This window comes from Monodon monoceros, unplaced genomic scaffold (genome assembly GCF_005190385.1).
Source record: "Monodon monoceros isolate NGI ecotype Baffin Bay Population unplaced genomic scaffold, NGI_Narwhal_1 Super_Scaffold_22, whole genome shotgun sequence".
Lineage (NCBI taxonomy): Eukaryota > Metazoa > Chordata > Mammalia > Artiodactyla > Monodontidae > Monodon > Monodon monoceros.
In genome coordinates this window covers 97,183,333-97,201,191 of record NW_021703779.1, presented here as the reverse complement: position 1 = coordinate 97,201,191, position 17,859 = coordinate 97,183,333, and the positions used below count along the sequence as shown (strand labels likewise).

At 37.0% G+C, this 17,859-nt stretch overlaps 1 protein-coding gene across 2 annotated transcripts in view; it reads right to left on the bottom strand.

Moving 5' to 3' along the window:
- Nucleotides 1–859: 859 nt before the first annotated feature.
- PLS3 (plastin 3) overlaps nucleotides 860–17,859 on the bottom strand; it is a 90,144-nt gene continuing 73,144 nt past the window's right edge. For both annotated transcript variants that reach the window (XM_029240939.1, XM_029240940.1), the window contains exons 6-16: nucleotides 16,938–17,019; nucleotides 15,754–15,919; nucleotides 13,917–14,059; nucleotides 11,368–11,463; nucleotides 7,532–7,727; nucleotides 6,341–6,419; nucleotides 5,398–5,512; nucleotides 5,076–5,209; nucleotides 4,301–4,424; nucleotides 3,956–4,080; nucleotides 860–2,289 (exon numbers count right to left, since the gene is read on the bottom strand). In XM_029240939.1, coding sequence (XP_029096772.1) covers nucleotides 2,157–2,289; nucleotides 3,956–4,080; nucleotides 4,301–4,424; nucleotides 5,076–5,209; nucleotides 5,398–5,512; nucleotides 6,341–6,419; nucleotides 7,532–7,727; nucleotides 11,368–11,463; nucleotides 13,917–14,059; nucleotides 15,754–15,919; nucleotides 16,938–17,019 — 1,393 coding nt within the window. In that variant the 3' untranslated portion in view covers nucleotides 860–2,156. The remainder of the gene's footprint in view (nucleotides 2,290–3,955; nucleotides 4,081–4,300; nucleotides 4,425–5,075; nucleotides 5,210–5,397; nucleotides 5,513–6,340; nucleotides 6,420–7,531; nucleotides 7,728–11,367; nucleotides 11,464–13,916; nucleotides 14,060–15,753; nucleotides 15,920–16,937; nucleotides 17,020–17,859) is intronic.

Below are 17,859 nucleotides of genomic sequence, written 5' to 3'. Positions count from 1 at the left end.
TATTAGGAGGTGGGGCCTTAAATTATAAGGGTGGAGTCATGAATGGGATTAGTGCCCTTATTAAAGAGCCTCCAGAGAGCTTCCTTGCCCCTGCCACCATGTGAGGCTACAGCTAAAAGACAGCCATCTATGAACTAGGAAGTGGGCCTTCAGCAGACAGTGAATCTGCCAGTGCCTTGATCTTGGACTTCCAGAATGCCTAACTGTGAGAAATAAATTTCTGTTATTTATGTCACCCAGTCTATGAATGGACTAACACATGGGACTAAACTTTTTTCCTTGGTCATCTATATTTTACCTTATTATATTTATTTATTTATTGCAAAAGCAGAATTGTCACATTTATCATTCTTTCATTTTATGTCTCTGGGGTTTGTATCATACTAAGAGAGGTCTTTCTTATTCTTAAGACTATAAATACAAAATATTTTATAGTATCACCATGCACTTCCTCAAAGGACTACATTTCATATTACTCATTCACACAAAACCTTGAAATGGTACCATGAACAACAGGTTGTCAACTAGGGATGATTTTGCTCCCACCATGGAACATTTGGCCAGGTCTGGAGACATATTTTATCTACACACTGGGGGTGTGCTACTGACATCTGTGGGTAGAGGCCAGGGATAGAGCTAAACCCCTGCAATGCACAGGACAGCTCCCTCCCACCTCCAACAAAGAATTATCCAGCTCAAAATGTCCATATGGTGATGAGGTTGAGAAAACCTAACGTAAACCATCTCTCTTCCCTGGTTGTTCTGATACCCACTGTTTTGATCTTCTGTATAAAATCAAACTTTGAAAAGAGTGAATGAGATGGAAAAGAAAGAAAAAGGGAGAAATTGGATAAGGAAATTTTGGTAAGTTGGAGAAAACCATCTTACCCCACTGATCGTATCCTTAACTCAGTCAGCCCCTGTAATTCAGCTCCAAAAGCTTAAATTTAGCAAACATCATTTTATAAAGTACACCAGAAAAAGAGTTAGAATATTGGAGGAAAAAACCTGGCAAACATTACTGGCATACTACTAAGGGACAGAAGCATGAAGAGACTAATTATTATGTAAATGCCTTTATTTGAACTAATACATTGCTACCAGATTACATCACTTTTCAGAGTTAGAGTAACATTGTGATCTTGAAAACTATAGCAAACAGCTTGACAAAGCAAGAGTACATTAAGTCCTACATATATGTTTATTTTTTAGTGACCACATCTCCTTGTCTTAGGTGTAAAATTAGAAAATTTATTATACACTTAGCATACTTGGCCTACCGTATCCTGCCTAAATTCTGAGCCCACTCTCTCCTCAAAAGTGTCATATTCAACAGCACTTTAAATCTAAAGAGAGAGTTTGATGATACAGGTTTTAAAACAAATAAGCATATATTGAACCAAGTGTTTTAAGACAAAATATGTCAATTGTTTACAGCTTCGGTGTGAGAGGGAAGATGGAAATTCAAGGTACATTTTTCTTCTACCTATAATGTATGTTTTTTACTTACTTGAAGACCCCTTAAAAAAAGTAGCAAAATCAGCAGTCTTATTTAATGTAATCAAAATATTCTTAAATGTACAAAAAAGGATCATGTAGAAAGAATACTGTAAAAAGATACTGATTTTTAAGAATAAACGAATATGAAAAGCTTCTATTACATTCTACACAGCCAGTTACTTCTGTAAATTTTCAGTACTAGAGAGATAAGCGAAGGATACTCATATCCAAATACCCTCTGACCACAGTTCTTGAATAAGAACTAGCATCCTGGATGAAAAGCAGAATTATTGTCTAATAATATTCATATCCAATCATCTAAGCAAGTCCCAGGAGGTGGACATTCTAAGAGGGAAACAGATACAGAGAAATACGTACAGCAATGGGAAACGTCAAGGGCAGCGATCTAGGAGGAGCGAGTAAATGATTTGGCTATGAGCACATTTCAGGTGGGCATGACAAATCCACCTTGACTACGAGAAAGAGGAGTTGTTATTAAAACTCTTTCCCCTGAGGGCTCCCATGATGAGCTTAGTCTTGTTAAAAGTCCTTTAAATAACCAATGGTTCCTTAAGCCATGAGCACTTCACCTGGAAATTGCTGACCTGCTAATCATGCACTTGGGAGCAAGGTTGTTTTTATTCAAATTGGTTATTTTACACTCTCTTCATTCCCCTGCCCATCAAGCATGCAAACACGGTCATGACCATCTTGGGCTTTACTTCCACAAGGTCTTCCGGGAGAGCGTACACCCTGGCTCCAATTCTTCTAGCCATTGACACTGCGTACCTATTTTTGGAGGAAACAAAAATTAAGGTGAAATTCTGGACAGTCAAGGGCACAACATGAGACATCTATTTCCTCTTATATAATCATTTGTCTGGGACGCAAAACTTCTACAGTGAAAGTTCAAATCGGAATGATTTCATTTTTCGTTATTTTGTTTTCTGTTTTATTTTGTTTGCGAGGTCACTTATAAGTGACACCAGATTTTTAAGCTCTACTATTTTGGGCTGATAATATTTATTCACTCTTTTTCTACAATATAAAATGAGAAATAATTTTGGAGCACTGATTTGATATGAAAAAATATATATTCTAGTTTTCTAGAATATATAATTACCCAGTATTTGATATTCTCGTTGAGCATGTAATAAGATAATAGTAACTCTCATGAGATCTTAGAGATTTGGGGTGGAAAAAATTATGCCAGACGCAAAATACAAGTTGGTAGATGCAGTGAATACTTCCAAATATTCAAGGGAGGGGAGAGAGCCTACATAGTACATGGCCAGAGTGGCCGAAGCAAGGAATGGAAAGTGTAGAGAAAGGAAGGGAGAAAAGAACATGACATGTCCAGCTGGGGAAATTTGCAGGAGCTCCCCTCAATTAATACACAAGGCATTTATTTCTAGGTGTTCTGTAACAGGAATCTTTAAAGATGATCAAGCATCTGGAAAAAGGAGCCTCGGGAGTTCTCTATAAATTATGGATATTAAATCTTTATCATATTACGCTACAAATATTTTTTTAAGGAGGGCAGAAATGACGTGCTTAACCACGAAGTTTTGCAGTAATGTTTCTTAGCTATCCAGTGAAGCCCAGCTGGGGGCTGATTTTCAGTGTGTACTGGGAAAGTTTTCATGGGTTACCCGTGAAACCAGATCACAGTCTAGGTCTTTGGAGAAGGGAAGAGACAGGTGGAAAAGACCTTCTCAATACTGTTGAAACACAGGAAGCTTTCAAGGCACAGTTCCACCTGAGGGTTTAGCATCCTACCCACTTAAGGGACCAAGATAATAAACTCAACGTACATAGTAAAGTGGTCTATGCACAGTAAGAGAGACATCACTAGATAATGTGTGTTAAAAGAGTGTGACAGAAGAATACTCTTATCAAAGGCATGGTTATTCTTAGCTCATCTTTCACTTGTGAGTTTGCAGCTAAGTTGCATTAAAACATACATTATTTCTGTAATCTACTAAAGCAATGACTGACTGAGCACCTACCTACTAGGTCAGGTGCAACGCTAGGCTCTTACAGATTTTATACATTTCGAAATCTCCAAGGTAAGTATTATTATTATTATTATTTTTTGCGGTACGCGGGTCTCTCACTGTTGTGGCCTCTCCCGTTGCGGAGCACAGGCTCCGGACGCGCAGGCTCAGCGGCCATGGCTCACGGGCCCAGCCGCTCCGCGGCATGTGGGATCTTCCCGGACTGGGGCACGAACCCATGTCCCCTGCATCGGCAGGCGGACTCTCAACCACTGCGCCACCAGGGAATCCCTCCAAGGTAAGTATTATTGATCCCATTTTACTGATGAGGAATCTGAGGCTAGAAGAGGTTTCCCCCAGGTGACATCATTCTCAAGTGGCAGAAACTGAATGAGAATGCAGGTCTGCCTGACTATAACGCCTGTGCTCTTGCCAGGATATTATGCAGCATCCCTTACTTGGCATTATTGTGCTTGTCATCTTCTGTTAGATTGCCGCTCTTAACAAGGTCATAGTTTATGCAGCCTGGCTGGATGGCATCAATTAAATCCACAACTGCCAAACTGGAGCTGATCGTCTTGTCCTAGTGTAAAAGGACAATACATCTGAGAATTTCAATGTGTACAAGTTAACGTGGATTACCTATATAAAGCTGCCAGAAACAAAGTCCAGTGAATTAAAAAAGAATCACGCCATTGGCCCAACAATGATTCTCACTCACAAAGAAACCAAAAGCTAGCCTTCCAAATTATAGATACTTTCTAGAGCAAACAGTGTTTAATAGTCAAACATGGAATTCTTACCTTAAAACTCTGAATGGAAGTTGATTTTCCAGCTTCACTCAATGTTCTGTTCACCCAGCTTACAATGATGTCATCATTAGCTTTCTGACCATCTCCAAGATCTTCCAGGACATTGAGGGTATATCTAAAAGAAGCAGAAGAAAAGGTCCTGATCTACTTCATGAGAAAAAATTCAATTAGAAAGATGCTTTATCTTTAATTTCTTCTCTTTAGGTTTAGATTTCATGGAAAGAGAGTTGCACTGTATGAAAAAAAAACAACCAACATTTCAAGTAGTAGTGGCTTGCCATTGAGCTGCCTTTTGCACTGGTGGGGGGAAGATTCTCAGTGCTTTAATGAGTAAGCCCAACAGTCTACTGCAGTCTCATTTTGTACTAGTCCAACCATGGTAAGGACTTAAAATAAGCTGTGCTTTGGCTGGTACCCAGTTATAATGAATGCTTTTCAGCATTACAGTTAAGAGATCTTTCTCAAATGTATACATGGGGTATTCATAATTTTTGCTATTTTTATTCACCGACACTAAATGAGGCTCAAGTCTGTCTGTCAGGCTTCCTATGCAAAAAGGGAAACAGTCACAGTTCTGCTGCCTCACTTTCAAGAAGCCATCTCTCATTGGCCATCCAACATATATTCATTACTTAAGCTCACTTCAGAGTCTAAACACAGAAATTTCAAAGATGTAGTCATCGATACATTTGCTTAAAAATAATAAGGACTAGATCACAGACTTGTATTATAGTGAAGCTTAAACAGCTAAAATTGTGTACCATACCTTCTCATCAGCTGCCAGACTAGAGCTAAAGTCAGGGTTTGGTTCCCGTCATTCAGGTCTTGCCCTCCAATGCCAACCAGGGAGAATTTGGCAGGATGCTTCCCTAATTCAACAGCATAGTTGCAGTTTTCTAGCTGCAAACACACAAAAGCAAATGCTTAAAAGATTTTTCACTTGTTTAATCTGTATATGGACGTGTGCACAAAACTAAGACACAGTTCCTTTCCTTAAGAGGCTCAGAGCCAACGAGTTTCCCAAACAAAAGAAACAAATTGTGAATTAAAAGTCTGTAAGAAATACGTGCAGCAACCTAATTATCTACCTTTTTCATGTTGGCTCCAAGTTTCGGGTATGGAGGTTTATTCACCTTACTCCAGTCAACAGGAACTTTAATTCGTTCGTATAACTGTAAGATTACCAGGGCATCTTGCAGGTCACTAATGATTTAAAAAGAATTTGATCAATGCTTTCAGACAGCTGGGCCTATGTTTCCTTAAAAACAATGACACTACACTGTCAAACAAGATATATAAAACCATAGATAATACCCAAGACTCCTATTTTTTTAATCAATCTGTGCTGAAAATAGAGCTAACACCATCCAATTCTCTTAAAAATATTTATTGAGAGCTTATCGTTTGAAAAGTACTGTTCTAGAAGCTGGGCACATAGGACAAAAATCCCTGGCCTTTAAAGTGAGAGAGAGAGAGAGAGAGAGAGAGAGAGAGACAGAGAGAGAGACAGAGAGAGAGAGACAGAGGAAGGGAAGAAACAAGTATATGGATAATATGATTTGGGGTGTATTTAATTGCTATGAAAAAAAAAAAAGAACGAGGTTAGGGGTTAGGTAGTGGTAGGTGGTGGTCAAGATCTGAATCAGTGGCTTGAATATAGCAAGGGAATAACGCATTAGATGTGGAAAAGAACATTCCGGGCTGAGAGAACAGTGAGTACAAAGGCTTCAAGGCATCATGGATGGTCTGCTTAAGGCACTCTCTGGTCTCTGTTTCAAAATATAAATATCTGTTCCCTACGGTGTTAGAAAGACATTTATACATTCTTTCACTTAATGTTAATGATCATGTAAAGAAATAATCTGGGCTTTTGTGTATTTGGAAATGAAAATGGGAGTCACCACTCAACATTTTCCAATATAATTAATATGCTACAAACTAACATTTAGGAAAGGTTTAGAGCTGTAATTATTTGTGTAGCGGCCATTCATGATGTTCATAACTGTTTACAATAGCAGTAGGAAGGCTTACGCATAGAGATGGTTTACATGGGGATTAACACCAAGAGAGTTCATCCAGTTACGGAAGGTTCTTTCTTCACGAGTTTCTCCTATTAAAAATATTTACAATGTTTATATATTCATTAAATACCTTGTATACGTGCATATAACATCAACCCACATATAAGATTATTTTATTTCTTCTTTACAGATCTAGAGCTTTTTCTCCATTGTCTCTAAGATACATGCTTACGTATGTATCTCTATGTATGAATGTATCTCTAAGATACATTCTCTCTAGATACATGCTTCTTTTTTAAACTGGATGAATTTATTTTAAAAGTAAAGAATACAACCTTATTAATAACCAGTTAAGCAATTTAGAGGTGTATGAAGTTTTTAAAATCTCCTCCTCTGTCTAATCCTTCTCCAGTATCTCCCCAAATCCCCATACCTCTAAAGTAACTGATGTTATCAGTTTAGTTTTTATTTTAAAAATTTGCTAGGGTCATATCACATAAACCTCTATACTCATATTAACCTACATCTTCCCTCTACCCATTTAACAAATACTAAACTACATATATGTACTCCTTTTACATGCCTATATTAGAGCAACAAATTATTTGAAACTTCAAAAGCATAAAATTTAAAGATTTTATAGTAATGATAGTAGACATGCAATGAACTACTATTTACATTTGTTAATTTTTAAGTACTTATACTTCATGCATATATAATCTGGCAAAGGTAAACTCTGCCTTTCCTGAACTTAAACGAATAATTACCATGCATTATTATTATTTTTTGAGTAGGTTAAGTGTGAAAGGAACTGGGGCCAGTTTCAGTTAGTCTGACTGGAAGAATGAAACATAAGTATTGTAAATTTATAAATTTTGTGCAAATGTGTGTAAATTTTATGCATATAGGCATTTTTCTGGTGAGAGGTTTAAAAAGTGACCTAATTCTAAAATATTAAAATAAAACATTGGTTTACTAAGTGGCCTTAAATTAAGTGACCCTAGGCTAGCTTACTTTAAAAGTTCCCTTGTATCATTCCTTTCTATCAGCTGCCACTTTTTACTCAGCCCTTGGGACTACTTCTAGCAGACGGTTGCTAAGGGGGATAAGGAAACTTATTAAAGTCAAGATTATGAAATCACTGTGGCCTATGTATTTCTACTCTGTAGTCCCAAACATAACTTAAGAAACCTTTAGTTACCTTCTAATAGAGTCCAGTCAATATCCTGGTTCTCTGGCTTAGTTAGTGCCGGGTATTTATTAAACAGGTTAGCCACAAAGGCTAAGTTCAGTTTGGGGTTTCCACTGACGACATCAGCAGGGGTAACAAACTGTCTGCAACCTAATTTGTCTGCTTGTTGAAGCATGCTCTCGGCTCTCTTCAAATCATCTGTTTCCTGTTGAAGTAAAATAAGAAGACATTTTTAAAAAGACCATACTAAAAACATAGAAATGTTTTCCTACAATGGTAGGCTTGGTATACAATTCTGTTTTCTCTTAGTCAATATGTGGTACTTATTGTTTTGAACGCAAAAAAAAAAAAAAGAAAAAAAAGTTGGCTGTGCTGGATACGCAGTACCTTGAAAATACCCTAGATGGCACCAGATCGTATATCTAAGGACAGAATACATTTAACTCAATTGAGATTACATCTCTCATGGCAAAATTCATCAAGAAAAGAGCAAAACCTGTTCAGATTTTTAAATTAAGCCCTAAAGAAGGTGTAAGGCTGAAAAAGATGATGGAATTATGAGAAAATATTTTAAAAATAATAATCAGGGACACCAGGTTCCGATAATTCTATTTCAAGTTTAAATTGCATATTTTAAATCGTAGTTTTTCTCTTCAACTATTTTTTGTTTGTTTTATTTTACTTTTCCACCTGGGAAGCAAAGTTGTCCATTTCTGTAAAAAAAAAATACTTACTTTCAACTAATTCCTAGGACTCCTAACTTTTCTTCTTCTCCATTTTGCCTTTTTTTTCTTCTGGAAAGATGCATGCTGATCTCTTGACTAACGTATGGTTTGGTGAAGATTTTTAAGTTATAGATCTGATGATTTCAGACCAATGTAAAAATAGTTTCCCAGGTGCTCACCATTCCCACCTCCCACCAATAAAAGTTCCTCCTCCTGGAGCTGCAGGAGAAACAGTTGCTTTTGGATTATTCCTTTCTAGTGACCTGCCCTCCAGACTGTTCTTGGCAGCTACAACAGACATCTCCACCCCAGTCTACCCCAGGGCAAAAGTAGCTCTTCTGGAAAACAGTGTCATGTGAAAAGAAAAGGGATTTTATAACTGGGAGGAAAAAAGAGAGAAAGGGAACTTGAGGAATGTTACTTCTAAACCAACACGGTGCATGCAGATTGTATACTTTGAGAGTCTTAACTCTGTCTTTAATGGGTGGTGGTATCTTTAGTTTTTTAATCTCCAGTGAGGTGCCTTGACTGTCTGGGACTCCAGAACAATGTGTATTTATTGTGTTACCCTTCTCTGTTACCATCTGCAGAGCAATCAGTAACCACGAGCAGATGGGCAATTGAGTGGGATTCAGCCTTTCTTCAGGACTCTCTGTGAGCCTAGTGACTTCTTCTCACAGAGCCTATTTTATTTCTTGTAACCTATCAGTTGTTACTTTAATGCCTCTGGTTTATGCTATTTACCATCTTTATTTTAAAATCCCTTATTTGTTGATCATCTTGGCATTCCTAAACAAAAAGCATTGATAATATTGGAATAGAAGGAAGCTTTAAAATAGCCCAAAATGTAAAAAATTCAAAGTTAAATACATTGTAGGATAGTGAAACAAAAAATAATCAAATAAAAAATATACATATGCAAAAAAGAACTTCAGCCCATACCTCACATCATATTCAAAATTAACCCCAAACACACATACACAAATGTATAAACCCAACACTATAAATCTAAAACCCAAATGTAAAACTAAATGTAAAACCCCAAACTATAAAACCTCTAGGAGAAAACATAAGGAGAAATGCTTGTGACCTTGTGTTAGGCTAAAAGTTTTTAGATACAACACCAAAAGCATGATTCGTAAGAGAAAAAAATAACTAAATCTGACTTTGTCAAAATTAACAACGTCTGTTCTTTGAAAAACACTGGGACTAAATATTTGCAAATCACATATCCAATAAAGGACTTGTATTCAAAATATATAAAACACTCAAAACTTGACAAGAAGAAAACAAACAATGCAATTAAAATGGGTAAAGTGTTTAAACAAAGATATATGGATGGCAAATAACTACGTGAAAAGATGTTCAACATCACTTGTCATTAGGGAAATGCAAATTAAAATCACAATGAGACACCTCTACACCTGTTAAAATGATTCATGTTTAACCACACTAAGGTGTCAGTGAGCATGTGGACGTACTGGGACTTTCATGTCCTGCTGGCGGCAACGTGCAAAGGTACAACTACTTTGGAAAACAACTTGGCAGCTGCTTAAAAAAGTTAAACACACACATACCATACTACCCAGCCATTCCACTCCTAGGTATTTACCCAAGATAAATGAATGCGTATATGCATACAAAGACTTGTATATGAATGTTCAGAGCAGCTGTATTTGTAATAGCCCCAAACTGGAAACAATTCAAATGTTCATCAACAGGTGAATGGGTAACAAATTATAGTATATCCATTCACTGGACTATTATTCAGCAATAAAATAGGAATGAATTTATGATACATGCAACAACATGGATGAATCTCAAAATAATTATGCTGAGTGAAAGAAGCTAGATAAAATAAGAATACATACTGTATGATTCTATAAAATTCTCAAAAATTCAAACTAAACTGAAAGAAAGTAAATCAGTGGTTGCCTGGGATGGAGGAGTATGGGGGCAGGGAGGAATTACAAAGGATCATGAGAAAACTTGATGTGGTGATGGATGGATATATATATATATATATATATATATATATATATATATATATACCCCTAAAGAAGATGTAAGACTGAAAAAGATGAAGGACACTGAGAAACAAGGGGAAAAGCAAGAGGAAAGGCTCAGAGGTAAAATGAGTGTGTGTGTGGTGGGTACAGAGTAGTGGGAAATTGCACTGGTATAGCAGGGCCTTACATGATCAGCAGAACATTTCGGATTGAACTCTAGAGTCAACGGGGAAACCTTGAAGGATTCTGAGGAGGTAAGAGACAATGAAGGGAGTGCTTTAAGATCAACTAGGGAGGAGTGATAGAGACAGCTCCCTTAGTGCACAAGAGGGCCCCTTGTTCGTGCCAAGAGTGACCTGAACTGAAGAATTTCACAGTTAAAAACAGAAATATAAGCACTACAAAGTCAGTTACAAATTCAGTTCTGATAAGGGCAGCATAAATGGTTTAGCCAGTGTAATCCACTCAATCCTACTGTGAAATATGCTAGAAATGTGGATTTTTAAAAACCAGTAGAATACATTCCATATCTAATGAGTATTAGCAACAACAGGATCCTAGAAAGTTGGGACTAAATAGTCTAGGCCAACCCTTTACTTCATGTATGAACAAAGTGAAATCCAATTTCAGGAAGGAACTTGTCCAAGGTCATTGAACAGATAAGTGATGTAATCAGGGAACATGTTCCGTGACAGTAATTCCCCAAACTGGATTTCAGGGATCAGGAGTTTGTAAACATATTCACGTTACTCTCAACACAGGAATATTACAGATGCATATATGAATATGTAGTCATTAAATCTATCACTGTAATTGTAATCCAAACACTTGGAAAAGGTTAGTCTCTAGTGCTTATTTCCCCACACTTGCTTTGAATATTTTATGCCATCCATATGAACCAATGCCACCATAATTACAGAACTCACTAATAAACTGTTAACATAAATCAAAGCGTCTTTCTGCCTCTGAATTACACCTACAGTAATAAATTTTAAAATAATGCTTAAAATTGTCAACACCACAACATGCAATTATAAAAATTCCTGTTATTTATAAGAAATTGACAACAACTTTGTAAGCTTGTAGAATTCAAAAGAACACCTATACTTACATTGAAACCTGACATGTTAATATCTATCCGTGGTTCACCTTCCTTTTGTCCTTTTGGTGCAATTTGATTGAGAAGATGAAAATAGGCTTTGGAATCCTACAAATGAATTGAAAATGTCAGTGAGATCACATTTATAAAGAATGAATGTAACCTACTGTCCCATGTTTGGAAGGATACTTGCATCGGATTTTGTGAGAATGTACAACACAAATCTCTATCTTCTAATTTAACAGCTCCTTTCCCCAGAAAAGTCCACTTTTCTGGCCTTAGGTCTGCCTTGAATATGGATGAACTGGATTTTGTCATGACTTTACAATTTATTGAAGTCATCAATACAATAATTCTAGTAAACACATAACTAGTTCTGTACCTTCACTGAGTTACTGAAGTCAATAAGCTTGATAGATAAAACAAGCAAGAGAAAAAAGTAGGACAGGAGAAATCCAGGAAGCATAGGGAAAGAAAAAATAAACAGGTTACATCGTTACAAAGCACAATATGTATATACCATAAGGTATGGAGAAGAGATTAGCTGTGTTAAAGATGTATTTAAATGACAAAAATTTTAAAATGAGTAACACTTGAGGTGGTGAAATAACATTAAACCCTTAATTATCTGAATATATTTAACCAAACAAGCTTCTCTTTGTTTTAAGCCCCTGAACTCTTTCATCACTTGAACACTTTCACTTGGAATCCCAATACCTAAAACAAAATGGCATTGCTCATACGGGGTGTGCGCTGGGTGAATGCAGGCTGTGTGGACACTGCACAGAACAAAACGTGAAAACCACTGTACCAAGTGCAAACACTTATGAGGTTCTTCAACACACGTGTCAAATTGTACCAGAGGACAGGAACTGGAGTGAAGATTCCTTAATCATGTTATATATATTTGAAGATCACCTTCCCAGCTATGATAGTTTTCTATTACTAGGCCTTGACGGTCCAGACAGATTATAAAGGAATGCTTCTTGTGGAAAGCCCTATGGATTATGTGCAGCCTAATCCCCTGGAGAAGTTGTTCAATATGGAGATTGCTGGATCCAACCTCAGACCTACCAAGCACAGATCTCTGGGAGCTGCCCGGAGAGCTGCATCTTAAATGAGCCACCCCAGTAAGTTTGATACACTCGCCAGAAACGATTCTAAGATTGGGGAGAATCAGGTGAGTGAAAGCCACTTCAGAGCAATTCATGGAATGCAAACCCAGATCATACCATTAGTGGGCATAGGGGTTATCTCCTTCCAAGGAGTAGTGCATTACACTTGTGAAAGTGCTTTCGCTTACAATTACCTACTAAAGGTGCAGAAACAATTCGTAATCTAACCCTATGTACTTGAGAAAGACAGGTAAAGAGCAGAACCCACAGAATCTGTACTTACTACCCTGAAAAGGGGCTGTACAGGTGAAAATCTGAACTTGAACATACATTACCTAACAATCCTCTGCTTTTTAAAAATATTCAAAGCAGAATATTTTTTAAAAAAATATTCATTTGTATATAAGATTCCCTTTTATACATTTAAATTATGTGCTCCGAACATAAAATACATTTATGAATGGTTTTGGGGAACGTATCTAATGTGTAAAGCAAAATACAGCTGGCTAAGCATGTTGCATAAATTAAAAGAAGAGGTGGGGTCAGTTGGTTTTATAATTTTGGGGCCATCCTTAATTTTCACTGATGAAATCAGTAATGCAAATATATCCCATTACTTTCTCTCACCACTGAATAAACTGATGTGGTCACAGACTATTTTCACAGCCCTATTGGCCAGTGACATCTGGTGAAGATCCTTGAGTTTGTTCCCTGTGTTCCAACATCTGGATTTTGGAGAGTCGAGTTGGTTAATGAGAATGCCAAGATATCTGCCCTGGTGATTTTGGCCCTGTCTCCCCGAGATGCCAGAGGCAACGTGTGGTAAATGAATGCTACCGATGTCTCCCGCCCTTGCGAGTTTTCCCTAGTGCTCGTGGTGAGCAGTGAGTGCCAAAATTCAACTCAACGCAAGAAATCTTTGTGGGTCTTTATGTGCCAGGTGTTGTGTTAGAGGTGGGCTTTAGTAGGAGGGCGGTAATGCAAGGGCGGGGGCTGAGGTAGGAGACACAGACATAAATAAAAGTATGTAACTACCCTCAAGAACTCAGTGCCTGAAGGAGGGAGCACATGACAGAAGGGGACAGGGAACCCTGAGGCCCTTTCTCTTCCAGGTCTTTACTAAAAGGTACACTGAGGCCTGGGAAAGGCAGTTAGCAACAGAAGAGTCATGACTGCCTGTCCTTTCATACTCCATGTTGAACAGTAGGTAGAATAGAAAATGTTAGGACTATAACATAATACTTTTTACCCCTTTCCGCAAAATGAAAGCTAGACTTGGCGCTAGTGCTCCTTACTTGGCTCCATCTCTCTACTGAAATCTACCGTCAGGGCCAAGAGGCAACAAGGCTGGGTGATAAACTCATAGGAATGACCCCCTCCTTTAAGCTGGCATGAAATCTCCCGAGTCATTATATTCCCCCAAATTGTCGATAACTGCACAGTTACCTTGATGTCAGCACTAAAATTGTTGATTTTCTGCCAGCCTGAGTTTTCCAAATGAAAGTTTGCCCATCTAAGCAGAAGCTCTTCTGGAGATAATTTCATAAGCTCCTCCAAGGTCTCACCGTCTCGAAGTAAAGCAGCCAAGGCTATAAGGAAAAAACCCACAACCAATATATTCCATGTAACAGTTATTACAAGTTTATTGAGTCTTTTGACACTCTATTAAGTAAGTAAGAGAGGTACTAAAAGTACTGTGACCTGGTGCCTGGTTTTCAGGTACTCACAGTCTAATAACAAAGATAAATAAAAGTAGATAATTATGATACAGATAGAAACACTGTATTATGAGAATACACAGCAAATATATATTATAACATATTCTTTATTATTCATCACATTCCAAATACCAAATGTTCTAGCTTTTAAGTTGAACATTTTCACATTATGTCATATATTTACATAAACTGTTCTTAAATAATATTAAAATCAGAGACTTGGGGGAGTATGTTTAAAATTTGGGAGCCCTTTACTTAACCTTTTGATTAAACGAGTATACAAACCCTAAGGTATTTATATTTAAGCATAACTAATTAACTCTTGAAGTGTTAAACCTACTTTTAAAGGAATAGAATTCAACTTTACATTTTCTATAGCATCTAACATGTAAAAGGCTGCTCAATAATTTTTTGTTGTTGAATTGAATGCCTAGAAGAAGCCAAGGGTTTTTTGATAAATATTCCCAGAGGTAAGAGGTAGAAGCTTGGGTGTCTGTACAGAGCACTGTCTAAATTCAAGCACTCTTTTATGAAGAAGTTGTGTAGTCCTTATGCAATAACTACCTCCCATAAGATAAAAGGAGATTTATATTGAACAAGACTGAAACTGCCTGACTTCCAAAGAGGTCTAAGCGATACCTCTAACAGGCAAATTTCATCTTTCATGGACTCTGCTTCATGCCATGTCACTCTGGCACTGAGGGATTTAAGCAAGGGCAGAGGCAACATTCTTACTTGTGCAGAAGCCTCTGCTCAGAAGAGGCCAGCAATTAGAAAAATCTTATTTGTTTAAATATAGGCCCCTTTGAGTGGATTGAAAGTGTAAGTGTAATAAAGTTTTGGATAAATGTGCAAAATAAGACTGCTGCCAGGCATTGTGAGACCCTGAAATACTGAGAACCCCCAGTATATATTCTTCCCCCAAAGTAACTGAGGATTGATATGGTGATTTCCAGAAGAAAATGTGAATATTTGGAGTGATGCTTAATATTTTAAACTTCAAAAGGAGAGGATAATGTAGTACTTCCGAGCACCCCAGGACAATTGTATTGCATATGCTTATATATCCTAGAAGTCTATGATGTGATATCAAAACCTATCCTATAAGAATGATGCTTCTGCTAATTCAGGAAACATGAGACCACCAGGGGCAATTTAGAATAGTTTTGAAGAGGCCTAAATCTATGATAGAATAGAAAAGGTATGGAAAATAATAGGAGATGGTGTGCAGCAGTGGAGCTGAGGGTGGTGATGGGGTGGGGACTGTGTGGTCAGAGCAGAAAAGAATACATATTAAGCTTGGGGACTTTGGGCAAGTTCCTTAAACTCTCTGTGCTTTCGTGCCTTTATTGTACAATGAATTCTAAAGTGCCAGACAAATGTTAATTACTACTAAAGAAGAAAGTTATAATTAGGCTATTTTCCTGAATAACACTATAACATTACCTTATGTTTAATTCTAGTTATCATCTAATCACCTCAATTAAGTGAAAGCATGACAGTCTGCATGACTAGAAAAATATAACCAATAAACGACTTTCAAAATTATGACTGTGTTCCATTACCTTCATTCCTGCTTAATTCAATGTCAGCAAACAAACCGATCTTAATGATCTGCCAAAGCAGTCCCAAAACCAGATGAGGTTTCCCAGCCCGCAAATCTTCTGCACCAATATTCACAACGTGACACCCAATGGCAGAAGCAGAGTTCAGTGCCAAGTTCAAGTTTTCCTGCAAGACAGCCAATTTACAACACTTGCTTCTTGACCTTTCTGCGTTTTTGAAGTCTATTTCTCCCTTCACTGAAAATAACACTCAGCAAGGAAATTATGTCTTAATTTTACCCATACGTGATCCACAGAAAGCAATATCCAGGCTTTGGTGTTAAAAGCATAGCTAGGGACTTCCCTGGTGGTCCAGTGGGTAAGACTCTGCGCTCCCAATGTAGGGGGCCCGGGTTTGATCCCTGGTTGGGGAACTAGATCCCACATGCATGCCACAACTACGAGTCTGCATGCCACAACTAAGAAACCCACGTGCCACAACTAAACATGTCTCAATGAAGTTCCTACGTGCCGCAACTAAGACCTGGTGCCGCCTAAATAAATAAATATTAAAAAAAAAAGCATAGCTAAAACAAATCTAGCCTCATTGTTATTGTCTTTTTCAGATTTACAGGGGAAGTTAACTCGGTATTTTTATTTGGTCCCTTCTTAAGGACACTGACACTAAAGGGAAAGGCTGAGTTACTAGAGTAAGGATATCCATATGGGTTAAGTGTCGTATTTCTAAAAATGCCTAAATGAGAGGTCTATTGAATACATCTGAGAGTTCTAGAAGTTCTCAATCTCCATATCCCGAGATGCTCTTGCCTGAGGGAATTTTGCTATCTAACAGTCTAATACTCACTAAATGGAAAATAAAAGCCCTTTGTTCTTTAAGCATGCTAATTAATTAAGAGCTTAAATGTTTTTGCTTATTTCTGTATGTTTGAACACAAAATGCAATGAAAAGAACACAGGGCTTCGCAGTTAGACCTGGATTTGAACTTTACTTCCAGCAGCAACGTCAGTACAGCTCAGAAGCCTTTCTGAGTCTCAGTTTCTCTTTTCTATGAAATCTGGAAAACAATCCTCAACTCAGACTTGTTATAAGAATTAAATGAGAAGATGAAAAGTGCACAGCCTATGGTCTGTAGAACAGGTCCTCAAACAGTAGTTTCATGGAAGGAGGGGAGAATGGTGCATACCTGAATGATGAAGGGTGTAAGTTTCTTCTTGTTGATTGCTCTCTCATCAATTGTATCAGGAACTGAAAGGTTGATCATTTTACTGAAACAAATTTTGAAATGAGTTGACTTATTTTAAAATAATCTTTAATATACACAAATACTGTAAGGCTTATTATAACATGTCTCTCATATAATCTGAAAAAAAAAGCAACATATGACTTTTATCATGTTGATCTCAAAAAAACTATACATATAAAAATGCAAATAAAAAAGACCAAAGTATTTACAGTAGTTGAGTATTTCTGAGTTGGGCATTAGGGTATACTGTCTTATTTAATTTTTTGTAACTTCCACATTCTTTTAGAAGAATGAATTACTCGGATATTAAAAAAAACTTTATTGAATAAATATTAAAAACAGATAATATCGCACATTGAAACTGAATCTCTCTTCTAGATTACACAATGCACAATTAAAACGACCATTTATCTACAAAGAGGTAAAATTAGTTGAGCATGAGATTCTTTCATTCACCAAATACTTATTGAGTGCCTAGATGATGTACCAGCTACTATATTTGGTGCTGGAAATACAGTGATAATACAGAGAGAAAGAAAAGTTATCTTAATTAGGTTAGAATCTGACTTAGGAAGAATGTCATTTGGTAAAATTTGGAGTTAGACTCTAACATCTTAGATGTTTATAATACTGCCCTAAAACAAGTTATTCTGCATAGGGAAAACCATGCTTCTTTCCATGCAAAATTTAAATATTAAATAAATAGTACCATATGAGTCTCTATATTAAAACATATCGGGAATATCTCTTTCCAGCCTGTAAGTGGCAAGTAAGGGGATATTTCACATTTTTAAAATCAGCTTTTCAAACAACCAAAATGACCTTATTGAAAGAAAAAAGAATTTTATATATTGTACACTGT